The following is a 13,816-nucleotide window of genomic DNA, read 5'->3' as shown; positions in this document are numbered from 1 at the left end:
CCTGAGACACTGAGATACAATTGAACCTTTCTATGTTAAGGGTTGGTTTGGGGAGCTGCTGCCCAGCTGACACAGAATCTCAGGAAGCCTTCAGCTGCACAGCAAAGCAGAGAGGCCCATTAATCATATTTATCAAGATTGTCTACCCTGGATTTCATGCAGTTAGGGGAAATGTGCTATTCCACTTCAGCAACAAGGAGTGAGGCTAAAACAAACTGACCCAGCTGCATGGGTCATTTCCAGAAATAGAAAAGATATCAGCAGCACAGCTGCACAGGCCAGGAGGCAAAATGCTGGGCTAAGAAACATCCACCTAAAACTTTTGAGGTATGTAGCCAGCAGCAAAATTAATTATGGGCTAAATTTTGCTTTAATTGGCATTCAGTACATTAAAGTCAGCAAGACAAGATTCAGTTAAGTGCCTTATGGTCTTGTATTTCATAAGCCTCCTAAGATGTTTTATTGCACTTCACGTTTTCATATCAGGAAAAGCAAGAAGGGAGCAGATAAACTTCCACTGAGGTATGAGCATATTATTTATTCTGATGCTCATGGAACCTTCTTTATTTGCCCCTCTCTTTTACATTGAGAGACTGTACAATGCCAAATGCAAACACAAAATACAATGTACTGGCTGGGGCAGTATCCTGGCTTATGATTCCCTCTGTTCTGGGGCTTTGCTCTGTCTGAAGGAGCATTGAGGTGCCTCAGTCTCCTCAGGACAGAAATCTACCCACGTCACATATTGTGCATCACTAGCAGCCTTTAACTGGGAAAGATTCAAGCCTGAGATAGCCAGATCTGGCAGAGGAACCCCAGCACTGCAGAGTCATGGCAAAACACTCAGGCCAAACTCTAGACCTGCTGGCTTTGAAAAGCAAGAACACAATTTTCACATATTCAACCAACAAAGCAAGAAAATGTGCAGAGTGTATGCTTTATTGGCTTCCATAAAATAAACAGAAAAATAAAAGTGAGATAAGAGCCTGTTTTAATAGCATTATTTCCATCTGCAGTGCACACACCAGGCCTGTTTTACCTAAGTTTCTATAAAAATTATGAATATCATGTTACCACCCTGCTCCACCTCCCACAATATGCAATGCAATATAGTTGCATTTCCAAATATATTATCACTAAGAAGTGATGTGAGATTTTCAAATTAAGGCACACACCACATTATCCCGAAGATTATAAATTTAGTTGTATTTTTCTTAGAAAGCGATAAGCTAAAGAAATGCAGAATACTAACAGAAAGCAATGCTGAGGTAAAATTTGAAATAGATGATTACACAGCCCATGAAGTCTTTTAGGATCAGACATCCTCCTTTCTCTTCTTCATGGCACACAGACATTATCCCATGGGGTAAGAATACATGGAGAGGGCTACAGACCTTATATAATTTATATTAAATAAAAACCTCGTCAAAGCTAAAAAAAAAAAATAGGAGCCCATAAAATCATTCCCAAGCTAAGCAGAAATTCAGCAGGGCTAGTTCCCAGCATCAAAGCGGCAACATCTCAGATGCTGGGTGGCCTTTGCAGGGGGCGCGGGGCGGGCTGAAAGCATCGATCCCCAAATCCGCGGATTTCACCCCAAAATCCGCCCGGCCGCTGCTGCCCCCTGCTGGCCGAGCGCGGGGAGTGCACAGCCGCGGGAATTCACCGATTTCCCTTTTCCTGCCCAAAATGTTCACTGCAAGGGTGAACTCCTACCGCACCGCCGAGATTTCCCTTTGACCGCGCTAAGAAAGCTGTTTCATTTATTCCATCCGCAGAAATCAGCCAATTCTGGCCCTTAAAATATCCTGAAGCGAGGTATGGCTTTCAGTATTTTCTCCTTAGAGGGGCACTTCTGCAGCACTCGAAACAGTGGGATCAATTCCTATTTTCTGCTAGGTAATAAGCAGGTAGCTTTTCAAAATAGCTGAAATATGATGTGTCTTAAACACTTGGAAGAATTGTTCTTGTGGCACTCTCTCACAAGGGTTTCTCTAGACATTCTTCCACTCCTTAGCAAAACTGATGAATTACATAGATCTGGTTTCTTTTTCACACTTTCACCATAATCTTTGGGTACAGATTCAAGTATCCAATTTCTGATTCCTTTAACTGTGCTTCTGTTTTTAGCAGGTGCAGAGAAACCAGAAAACCCTAAGTATGAAAAACCAGGTAAGTGCTATTAATATTGACAGCAGCGTGATCCTGCAAGTGGAAGTCTTCCACTGTAAAATCATGTTTTGGTCTCCTTCAGGCAAAAATTTCATCCTTGAAAAACAGTCCTGTACTTTCAGGAAATTGCTAAATTGCTTGCTGTTCCAGACCAATTGCACACATTTACAGGACTAGTTGCTTCAGAGAGTCCAAGATCTTTGGACAAGAAATCATTAAAAGCAATAGCATATTTTACATAGAGAACTATCCATGTGCATATTTGTACATATTTTATATAAATATATGCCCTACACATATATATCTTTCTGGGGTTAGAAAATTGCCCACTTCAGCACACCCATGCAGAAGCTGCTTCACCCAGCAACAAAATGTGGCCTTCACCAAATGTGGCCCAGCAACCCTCCAGCCATCAGCAGGATTACTCTACAGGTTAGCAAAACAGGAACTGAGACCTACAGAAAGTATTTAGAGAGACAAATTAGAGTTGTCCATGTTGGAATGCAGCTGAGGAATTAAAACTAAAAGCCACCACTCAGCCAAATATTCAAACCATTGTGAAACATGTAGAAATCAAAGCAATCAGGGTAGCAAATAGAGTTCCTAGGTCATTTAAAAGACAAAAACAAATCAACAAAAGAAACAAAAATATCACAGCACAAAGAAAAACAGAACTTTTTCTTCATACTATTATTTTCTTCCCAACTTATTGCCCACAGTGCTGCTACCCACCCACAAAACACATTCCTACACCATGAATGCTGCATTTGCAGAAACACTTTAGTAAGCTGCTTTGGGAATGTATGGAAATGGTATCTTTGTTGGAAGCCTGGAGCAGGACACGCTTCCTGCAAGACTCTGCTTGCACCCACATTGAGCTGGAAAGAATCTGCATTATCAAATCACACACCATGCTTCGAGTGCACGTGGCTTTCCAAGTGGTTTTCTGTTCAAAGACCCCAGCTGCAGGGCTGAAGCTTTCAAAATACAGGAATACTCTGCATATATGGAATTCTTTTCATCTGAATATACCCACTGATGTCAGAGAGATGCAGTGACTGTGTGCTCCACTGGCAAACAGCACATCCATAGCACCAAGGATGCTGAATTCTGCTTCTGGCCACTCTATGGATACTGCACCTGGCCTGAGCAAGAGAGTGTTCGAGCAGGACATCTTGGTTGTAAACATCCTTGACCAAAAAAAAGGCCAAAAAAATCTCATTCCTTCCACCCAAACATCAAGGAATTTGCTTTAGGATTCTGTGCACCATTCAGGCGTGTCACAAAACCTATTTCCCACAACTGGTAAATTAGGAAAACCAGGGTTATTTTGTAGTCTGTAAAAGTCATCTACAACTGCTTTGTGAGATCTCCATTTTCATCTCCAAGTACTATTCCAGCATTTGCAGGGAGAAGGTAATGAGCACAATCTATAGCAGCAGAATTATTCATTTTACCCATTTACTGCTGTTCCAGGTCACAAACTAGGGTGTGCCTGAGGCCTTATCCCAGAGCACCAACTTGTCTCCTGCTCCCACCCCTCAAGAATTTCCTTTAACCCTCAAAGACCCCTCAAAATGAAATCACCTGAATATTGATACCTAGGACGATGCAAGTGATAGAAGAGCTGATACATCTCCAGTGATGGGCTTTCCAAGAGAAAATGATGTTAGAGTGGGAAGCAGGGATTTATTTTTCAACTTCCTCCCATTAATCCTGAAGTCACGTAAGTGCTGCAGTTTTCCACAAAGCTCTTTAATCCATTTTACAGCCCCTATGCCTTTCATGAGACTGCTGATGCTCTATACAGAAACACCCAAGCCAAAGAAATGCTGGCTGCTCAATAAAAGTCAAAAACCAGTGTTACAGCTCCTGCCTGGCAAATTCCTGGTTAAACCTAACCTATCTAGACTCACAAAATAACATAAAGCCAGCTTGGTTTTCCAGAAGGTAACAAAAGACAGATACTGCACATATTTCACTAAGGAGGATGTTTATTTTTCCAAATATTGTATTAAGATAGTGTCCTGTTTGCCTATTTCTATCGACATCTGCTCTGTAATACACAGAGAATGACAAAAGATCAAAGTTTTAATTGTGCAAGTGAAAGAATGTATTAATAACATTCTTTCTGTCCTACAGCAACAGAGATAAACTTAAAAAAAAAAACCCTCTCTAACAGCTCAGAGAACAGGATATTTATATAAAGATGTCCTAACAAAAGAAAAGCATGCAAAACTACCTTAAATGGATAAACAAACTCCCTGTTTGCAGAGTGCCCTATTGAGCTCAGCTCTCAGAAATCCCCTCCAACCCTCAGTCAACAGGGTCAACATATCTCAGCTGGGTTTTAAATTTTTATACAAACCTCCTCAGCATCCTTTGTTCACCAACCCTTTAAAATCAGGGAAACTCAAGCAGGTGTGCCTTTAAGGCCCATTTTGCTGCTAGCTGCTTTAGTTTCCCTCTCCCAGGCAGTAAGATATTTTAGAGGGGTTTTTGTTGTGTTTTTGTTTGTTTGTGGGGATTTTTGTTGGGTTTTTTTGCTTGTTTTTTACTTCTGTCTTCATCTGCAAAGGCTGCACTGCAGGTCCTCCACAGCCCTTTTGAGACACACCTTGTAAAAGGACAGCAGTTCTGTGGAACACATACAGCAAGCAGTACCCCCTCCTGTTATTTCAGCTTGGCTCTCTGCAATTTGCTGCTGTTGGTCACACTGCTGCCACAGCCCACTTTGAACTGGCCTCCCTCTCCTCCCAAAGTTATTCTCTCCCTCCCTCCCAAGACAGCAGCAGTGCCTTTATCCACTCAGGGCTCTGCCTTGCACATACTGAAGGGAAAAACACAAACCCACAAACCCCAAACCAACCCACAGCTGTTCTAGCACAAAGAACTGGGACTGCCCAAGGTGACAACTGGGCTACCTCACCTAAAGCTAAGAGTGTGTGGTCCCCAGGTGGGGTCAGGTTTGTCAGGGGTTTCCTTCCAAACTCAGCTCTGAGATCTGAAACAACATCAACAATTAAAGCATCACTGCCACCTCCACCTGAACTCAACACAAGCAGAGTTTGAATTGCCTCAGAAAAGTCTAAGAGGACAGGTTCAGCCAGGGCTACCTGCACAGCCAAGACTGACATCTGAAAGTGACTCTCTGTCTCCTTCCAAGGCATCTGTGAGTTACAGACAGCCAGTCATTCTCCATCCCCTTTGTCTTCAAGAAAATTTAATATGAATTTAGCTCCTTTTGGATCTACTTCCAAGCTAGAGGCCAGGCCATCTGCAATATTTTCACAAGTGACAAACTGGATTAAAAGCACACAGAACACCCACTCTGGACTCACTCACTTCCAAACCATGGTAATTCAGGACAGAAGGGACACCACATTTACTGTGAAGCTGCAACCTGCACACTGACATGCCAGTGAAGGAACTCACTGTACAGAGGGGAACTGGAGTTTCCTTTTCTTTTGTGCTGTCCCCTCATTGACAATAACGTCCTCTAAGCCATCTGCTGGAGTCCTGTAACAGGAACGGAAATGGAAGAGCTCCAGTGGGAACTCAGGGGTTTCTTTCTTTTTCCCATGAACTGAACATTATGGAATTTTAACAGATGTTCTACTTGGTCATACTTAATAAAATGAATTATGCAGGAATTAAAAATCTGGCTCCATTTGCCTATAAGAGATCTCAGCAGCAGAAGTCCATTCCCATTTAGGAATTCTAAAGGATTTGCAGTGGATTTATAGTCTGCTCCTGCCTTATTATGAGATGGCTGGAAATTTTACCAGTTAACTTTTCTCTGTTGTGGAAAACGTGAATAAATTTACCTGTTCATTGATTGATCTTAGTAGCATGATCCAGTTTCCACAGTGCTGCACACTGGTACACTACAGCCATTGGAAGGGGCAATTCTCACTTGGATTTGCTTTGGAAATGACATCATGGGAATTCCACATCATTTCACAGCCTCTGATTTCTGCCATTTATTCAAAGTCTCATTGAGCAACCTAATAACCATACTCCCACTTTGTGCTTTATTACAAAAGCCTTCCTCTTGGAGCACAGATGTCTCTTTCAGGCTTCTGCTGCCAACAGAATGATGCACTGTACCTCACCTCCCTTTCCATTTTAGGATTAGTTCATCAAAGGAAGATGTAAAGACCAAAATGTAACGGAGATGTGAGAGAAGAGGCACCAAAAAGGTGAAAAGAGTCACAGCCAAAACTTTCAAGCCTGGAGGTTCACTCAAAGTTATTTCCAAAAGCATTATGCATTTAGCCATCTTCCTTCCCTTCTAATATCCAACTGCTCAGAAAGCATTCTGAGAAGATAAAGGAGATAAGTCAGAGTGAGAATCAAAACTGAAGGATGAAACCTTGCACCAGCAGAGCATCTGAAGCCAATTACATGGAGCAGAGTAAGGCTGTCCTGAAGAGATCTTCTGTATTAAGCAAGATGAGGCTTCCACACCACACTCCATTTATAAACAGACTTATTTTCACTGAAATTCAATCAATTGGCAAGCAGATCCCTGTCCAGAAATCTTCTTGCTATAATACACAAAATTTTATCCCAATGTAAAAGCTAAAATGAATCTTTCTTAAACTCCAGCTCAAGAATTTTGCCAATGCAAGAATATAATAATCTGAAAGGCATCAATATTCCCAGACTCTTCCATTTTTTTTTATGAAAATTAATGTATTGAAGACCCTCTATCCAAAAATTCCCACCCCATTATAACTAAACACAGGGGTTTGTGTAGGTAGAGAACCAAAGCATGTAAACAAACCTTGTAAGTATGAAAGTCAGCTGGAATTAAGTACCACCTGATACATGCTATGTAGCTATCAAGATGTGCCTAATAATGAAGTAATATAGATTTTTATCTGAAAATAAAGACCCTAAAGGAAGAAGTGTACTCAAAGAGAAGAAAAATACCAATATTAAACGTCAGACTTACAACAGCTCCAGCTGAAGGTGCAAAAAGCTGTTATTCGAGTGGACATTGCTTTACAAAATTTAGTGTCAGAAAAATGCAACAATCTTAACAGTGTTAAATTCAAAGATTTTTTCTTTTACTTTTTAAACATCACCTATGATTTGCTTCATTTTTAAGAGAAAGCACATTTCATTTAGTAATAATTTATTTCTCATTCTATTGGACAGATTCTTCCAAAAAGCAATACTTCAACTGAAATCAGTTCTGAAGGATCTTTTATGAATACACATAATGAAGAGGACTCCCATTAAATTTCCAACAAAGTGTTGCCATTTTGAGTAAACAAAGTTATCTCAGCAGGGTCACACACTGTGCCACGAATATGGTCTGCAAATTAATTACCACCCTGACATATGTCAAAACAAATTTTAAGGAGAATACCACACAGTAGCAACCATGTGCTTTATCTACCTGTTAGTATGCAAAATCTGTACTCAATGGCATCTAAATTTATTCATTTATTCAGAACCCCTCTGAGAAATCAAAATTATTCGTATTCATTCACCTTTTATGCTCGTCAGCAAATGAAATCTGAGTGAATAACACGTTTAGTGAGCCAGAAAATAAGTACAGGACAAAGCTGTGGTGGGGGTTACATTTCAGAGAAGCAGGTGTCATCTTTGCACAAATAACTAATTTTTTTAACTCTTCAAACTGTTACAATAAACTGCAGTGCATTGGCATTTGTCAGGAACTTTAAGGAACACCAAGTTTGATGTTTCTTGTTTTAGGTAATATCCATCTTTATTCTGTGCTTGTGACAAGAGCTGGCCAACATAACTGTCCTGAAAACTGTTTTCAGCATGAAGAAAGGCTTTAAAAAGCAGAGCTACTGAATGAAGATTAAAAAGCCTCTGCAACTGGCTTTATTACCAATGACAACACAGACCACAGATCCGAGCCTGTGCTTGAAACAAAAGAGGGAAGATCCAAACCCACCTTTAAGTATCCAAACTTAACTTTTATTCACTTGAGTTAGATAAGAAGACAAACCCACACACCAGATCAAAAATGAGCTCTTCCTGGACACCAGTGGCTGTGTCCAGCCACATGCCAGGAGAGAATTCCTGCCTGGGAGGGTGGGGAGCCCCTGGCTCAGGGTGCCCAGAGAAGCTGTGGCTGCTCCATTCCTGGAAGCATCCAAGGCCAGGCTGGACATTGGGGCCTGGGGCAACCTGGGATACTGGAAGGTGAGGGTGGAACAAGATGGGTTTTATGGTCATTTCCAACCCAAACCTTTCTGTGATTTTATGTTTTCCTAGGAACCAGTTGGTCTCTCTATTTCAGGTACATGCACATCATGCAACTTCTGTTTTGTCAAAAGATGATCTCTTGGGATCTGATACTGAAATAATTTTAAACAGGGAGTTTATCAGTAGGTTTTTCTACTTATTTTATAAACTTCCCTCAGTTAACACAGCCTATCAAGCACTTCCATGACACTAGTCCTGGAATTCACAGTACATTTATGACAAGATTTTACTTTAGTATTATCTGAGTGGGCCAAAATATTTTTAGCCCTATTTTTTTTCCTAACAGTGAAATACTTCTAATTTAGAGTTAAATAATGCCATATCAAATCTACAGACTAAATGCATTTCTTTCACGCATTAAAAAATAAGAAAAAAATAGAGAGAGCACAATCCTCTTTATATACAGATGACAAACAATCCCTTGGCATCTGCTGACGAATATATTTAAAGAAAGCCTAAATCTGTCTGTGCTAAACTTGGCCTGATGCCACCAGTTCACCATTGTTGGCATATATAGTTCACATGATGCAATCACAAGACTTGAGAAAGTTTCCAGTACTTTAGTTTATGGTTTTCTCATGTTAACATATACCTTTCCATCCTTTTTCAATTCAGCAGCAACAGAACTGGGAGAGAGGATGGCAAATTAATTTTTCCATGTATCCAAGGTTTTCTTAGTGCTCATTATCAGTGTTCTATTTAAATTACAGGCTGGTAACTTACCTAGAATGAAATATGCTGGGATTTAGAGCTTAAGGTTAGAGCAACTAATCTCAATTGTACTATTGTCTCTTGTTAGAAAACTGAGGCAAAGGAAGCAATTTAAAAAAAGCTAAAAGAGAAAAAGACAAGTGTTTTACCTCTCTTAGTACGGTGCTTTTATAACCCCGATAAAGTCCTTGAATGCCCTGTAAAGCAACAAAAGAAAGCATCATCCAGGGAATGAGTTTGTCAAAGACCACAATTTATTGGTGATTATGAGGCAAGCATTACAGCCTTAAAGTGTCACACCTCAGCTTCAAATTGACTGTAGTGATTATAACACTGTATACTGTATTTGATTATTTACAGTGCCAGAGGGTTTTATTTTCACCTCCTTAGCCTTGATTCAGAGACAAATGTTTTTATGTTTTTAACCAGCTGAAAATACTCAACACAATTAAAACTTATAAAATAAGTGTATATAAAATTATGTTGTTTATTATTATAGGGCACTTAAATGTTTGGCAAGGCTTATGGTTCTCTGGCCAGCTATATGGAAAAGGAAAAACATATGGTTTTGACAGAATCAGCTTTTAAAGCATAATCAAGTCAGAGAAAGAAGTTCTAGTGACCCTCTTGTGCAGGGTTATCACAACAGTTTCCATTTGAAAGCAAATAAAAATCAAGTGGATCATTTGAAGGTCATATTTATGTCTTCCTTTCCCTGGGTTTTACACTCAGAAAATGTATTATAATATTTTTCCCCACACTGTTTTCAGGAGCTGCTTTCTCTTATGGAACACAGCTTGAAAATCCCCCCTTGTGAAACTCTGTTAAAACAGACATGAACAGGGTTTCACAGGAGGGATCAATGTAACTCCTGAAAAGAAGACAAAGGCCCTTATTTTTCAAAAGTAAGTAATACTGGATGAGCACTCATTTCCAGAATTCCTCCTGGCTCCTGCAGAGCCTCTCTGAAATGGTGCCTTTTGGACATCCCCTCTAAAGCCTGCTTCAAAAACTGGGAACCATTCAGCAAACTACACACAGACTCGATGTGCTGCTGCCCTAGACAAGGACTGTTTGCAAAAATACAAGCAGAGCTTTGGAATCTGGAAGCTAAATCCCTTTTTTTTAGTTTTTTCCCCCTCATCTTTAAATGTAGGTATCCCATATAAAAGGAGGAGAAAAAAAGAGTTGCTTGGAGCATGCCCCGGGGGAGGTGGGGGCTTGGTTTCCTTGATCAGAACATGAGAATAGATGGAAAAGTGCTGGGAAAGCACAGAACTGGAATAAAGTTGTAGGAATGCTTCTGGATGTGTATGGCACTGAGTGGGAAGGATGAAAATTTTGAGGAAATTTGCTCTGGACTCACCTCGTGGTACAAGGTGTGGGAGAGAATCCGGAGAGTGCTCGAGGAAGGAGAAACCTGAGCCCGTTGCTTGACAACCTCGGATGGAACCCGTATGAGACAGGCAACCTGCGAAAGAACCTGAACTTTGAAAGCAGCAGTAGATTTGAGTTGATAAAAGCATTGATAAAACCAAAATTTGAATCCACACTGTCTTTTGGCAGTCACAGGAACTGACTGTTCCCTTTCCACAGGACTGTTCCCCCCACACTTTCACAGATTTAAAGTGGAGATTCAGGACTGTAAGACCAACAAACTTCTTTCTTTGGTAATTCCTTTGTGCCCTCTAGTGACTGATAGTGGGAGCCATTCTGGTCAGCTTTAGACACAACATATTCCAAGGTTTACCTTAAAATACACACCATGCTTCATTCAAGGTAAAGCACTGGATTGATCCCTTCCTGCAAAATGAATTTACTGGACTCTGCAGCTGGATGTAATAACGTGGCTGCTGTCAAAAAGCTCCAGCTTTGCTGAAAAATGCCAGGCTTGGATTTTAAATATTCACCTGCCGCTTTGGCTTGAGGTAGGGGTTAAGCTTGTGTGCACATCGTTTCACAGAATGAGGATCCTGAAGTGTGGGAGTTACGAGCCTCTCATCTCTCTAGAAAATGCCTATTCATCAGCACTTAAAATTTTAGGCAGAGTTTGTCTGCAGTTGGCTCCAGGGATATTTAAAGCAGTGATGGGACAGGTGGCAAAACACTGCAGATCCCACAGGGCTTTGCCAGATTTTTGCCTGCCTTGAGACCACCCTGTGCTGGGCTCAGGAACACACTGTAGTTCCCAGACACAAAGGTGATCACAGAGCACTTCAAGTGCAGAGCAGCCCAGGTGAAAGCTGTCCATCTGAAGTGGCAAACCAAGCAGCTAAGTGGGAAATCCATGTGTGCCAAAGAAAGTACAGGAATTCACTGGAGATTGCACAAACACAGTAACTTGAGTGGTCATTTGTGGGTAAAACAGTACAAGGTTTAAGTTTCATTTTCACAAAGACACCAAGAAAAAAATCTGTTATCTTGTTACATTCCTACAAGTTTACTGGACAACAATATCCAAAAGTCATTACAAACAGATCTAACTCCATGTGCTCTTCAATTCTCAGGGTCAAAAATAACAAGTGACCCCAATCTGTCAAGAAAATAAGAACTGTCAAGTTTTTTTGATAGTTCAGCATAAATATTTATAGAACTTCATGCTTCATAACACTCCGTGTCCTTATATTAGCTTTTTATTCCTTAAAAATATGGAGGCAGGAGGAAAGCTTTAAAAAGGCTGGGATGAAAACAATCTAGTCAATCAAGACCAGACAAAGAGCTCAGCGTGGCTTCCTGACATCTGGGGTGCTGCAGTTTTGGCAGGAGAAGGGTGGCTACAAAGTAATGTCTCCATTTCCCCCGACTACTTGGGGTGCATTTCATTTCAAATTAGCTTTGATGTTTCTTCCATTTGAATTTGCGCTTCCAAGGGAGTCTGTGGCTGCACAAGAACAAAAACAATGATTACACTGTGCTGTTCTGAAAGGAAATAAAGGCTCATGTCACCTGGGCAGTGCTGTCAGATTGGTTCCACAGGGCACTTCTGGTATTCAAAAAGCCACGAGGTGCAGCTGCCAACATCAGAACTGCACGGTGACATTTCCACTGTGCTCCTGAACTTACAGAGTGCTACCTTGTTTGTTCCTACACATGCACCTATCAACAACAACCCCAGCAGGCTTTTGATGTGGAGAGCAGGGCTCTGAAGGGAAGTATGCAAGATTAAGTTCACATGTATCTTATTAAAAAAGTACCAGCCTGGCTGGCGGGTGCAGAAGAATCTCAACTCTCTCACACTCAGATCCCATCACTGCAGCCCCCTCCAGGTAATCCTGCCCAAGGTGAGAGAACACAATGCACCTCTCCAGGCTGTGCTTTCTGGGGCAAGGCTGTTCAAGCAGCACCAGTATGGCAACACTGCACTGAGAGTCCACACTTTAATTTTCAGATGTGAAAGCTTTGAGCAGTTGGCGCAGGAAGGGTGAGGTCCCACACTCACACTTCCACCTGCATCCACCACAGGATTAACAGACATGGAACACTGACAATAACACAGCTCAATAACAATCAGCTCCCTAATCACCAAGGTCCCAGGGAGAAACTGCTTTTTAATCTCCTGGAGTTCACACATATGTAGCCTGTTGCTTGGCACAGAGGAGCACAATACAGCCACCAGGCTCAGGGTGTTCCTGGTGCATCCTGCTGGATTTGGGGGTGACCTTGTGACAAATGAGCTCTGTGCTGAACATCCAGAGCCAGCCAGAGAGAGGGTCCAGCAGTGGGCTCACAGCCACCCCAGCTGACATTAGGGCATCAGACAACAGCACCCCATTGACAGGGGCCACACTCATTTTCCCAGTGAGCCAGGGGCTATTCCCATCTTTTGATGGGAGCAAAAAGACAGAATCAGGATGCTAGGAAAGTTTAAGGTGCTGCCCTATAAGCTTCTTCTTTATTTACCAGGTCAGGCAGCACAATGTCAATGCACATCTATACATACCACAAGGGCAGGAAGACAATAATACTGAAACAAAAGGCTCAAGAATTTTCAAATTTAAGCTATAGGAAGACCTGATTTTACAGCTACAAGCAAAGCTGTTAATAGTTTACAGAGCAGGTGTGCAGAAATTGCAATATTAGCACCTATTACCTTTCCATCTTTTTAATGCTATGATCACTTCTGAGCAACTGGGTACTGAATTTCAAAATCCTTGTCTCAAATCATTTACTGGGTCAGAGGGTGACTCCAGCATCCAGACAAAAACCTAAGTGCATTTTAAATTTAATTTTAATTTACTGACTTGCATTAGCCAGTCAGGAACAAAAGCTAAAAACAGGTGTATTTCATTAACATTTATCTATGTATTGCTAAGACCGTGTATGTTCTAATTAAATTAAGGTAATTCCTTTCCACTGTCAGTCGAGGGAAAAGCATTTTAACTTTTGGGTACCCCTTGCACGAACCAACGCTGCCATCTCCTGGTGGGATTTATGTTGGAACCAGACTGTCCTGGTTGTTCTGAAGAATGACCAGTGCAAATAAAGTCTCCAAAGTGCCAAGAAACTTTACATATACATATATATATATATATACATACCAATTGAAACAGTTTGTTTCAGTATAAATGTGGCTGTAGCAAACAGAAAATCAGATCTGCTGTAAATAGCACCAGGAACCTGCCCAAAGCCTTTCCTATGGGCTCACTAAGTTTACTGGAAACACCTGATCTTAAAATTGGAA

General features: G+C 41.1%; 1 protein-coding gene across 2 annotated transcripts in view; it reads right to left on the bottom strand.

Moving 5' to 3' along the window:
- The window catches only part of SLC25A26 (solute carrier family 25 member 26), an 83,083-nt gene that overhangs the window by 53,150 nt on the left and 16,117 nt on the right, over positions 1–13,816 (bottom strand). For both annotated transcript variants that reach the window (XM_021551006.3, XM_021551013.3), the window contains exons 4-5: positions 10,502–10,606; positions 9,285–9,332 (exon numbers count right to left, since the gene is read on the bottom strand). In XM_021551006.3, coding sequence (XP_021406681.1) covers positions 9,285–9,332; positions 10,502–10,606 — 153 coding nt within the window. The remainder of the gene's footprint in view (positions 1–9,284; positions 9,333–10,501; positions 10,607–13,816) is intronic.

The sequence above is a fragment of the Lonchura striata genome, chromosome 12 (genome assembly GCF_046129695.1).
Source record: "Lonchura striata isolate bLonStr1 chromosome 12, bLonStr1.mat, whole genome shotgun sequence".
NCBI classification, from domain to species: Eukaryota; Metazoa; Chordata; class Aves; order Passeriformes; family Estrildidae; genus Lonchura; species Lonchura striata.
Note: the sequence above shows the minus strand (reverse complement) of the source record. Positions and strands in the feature narration are given on the sequence as shown.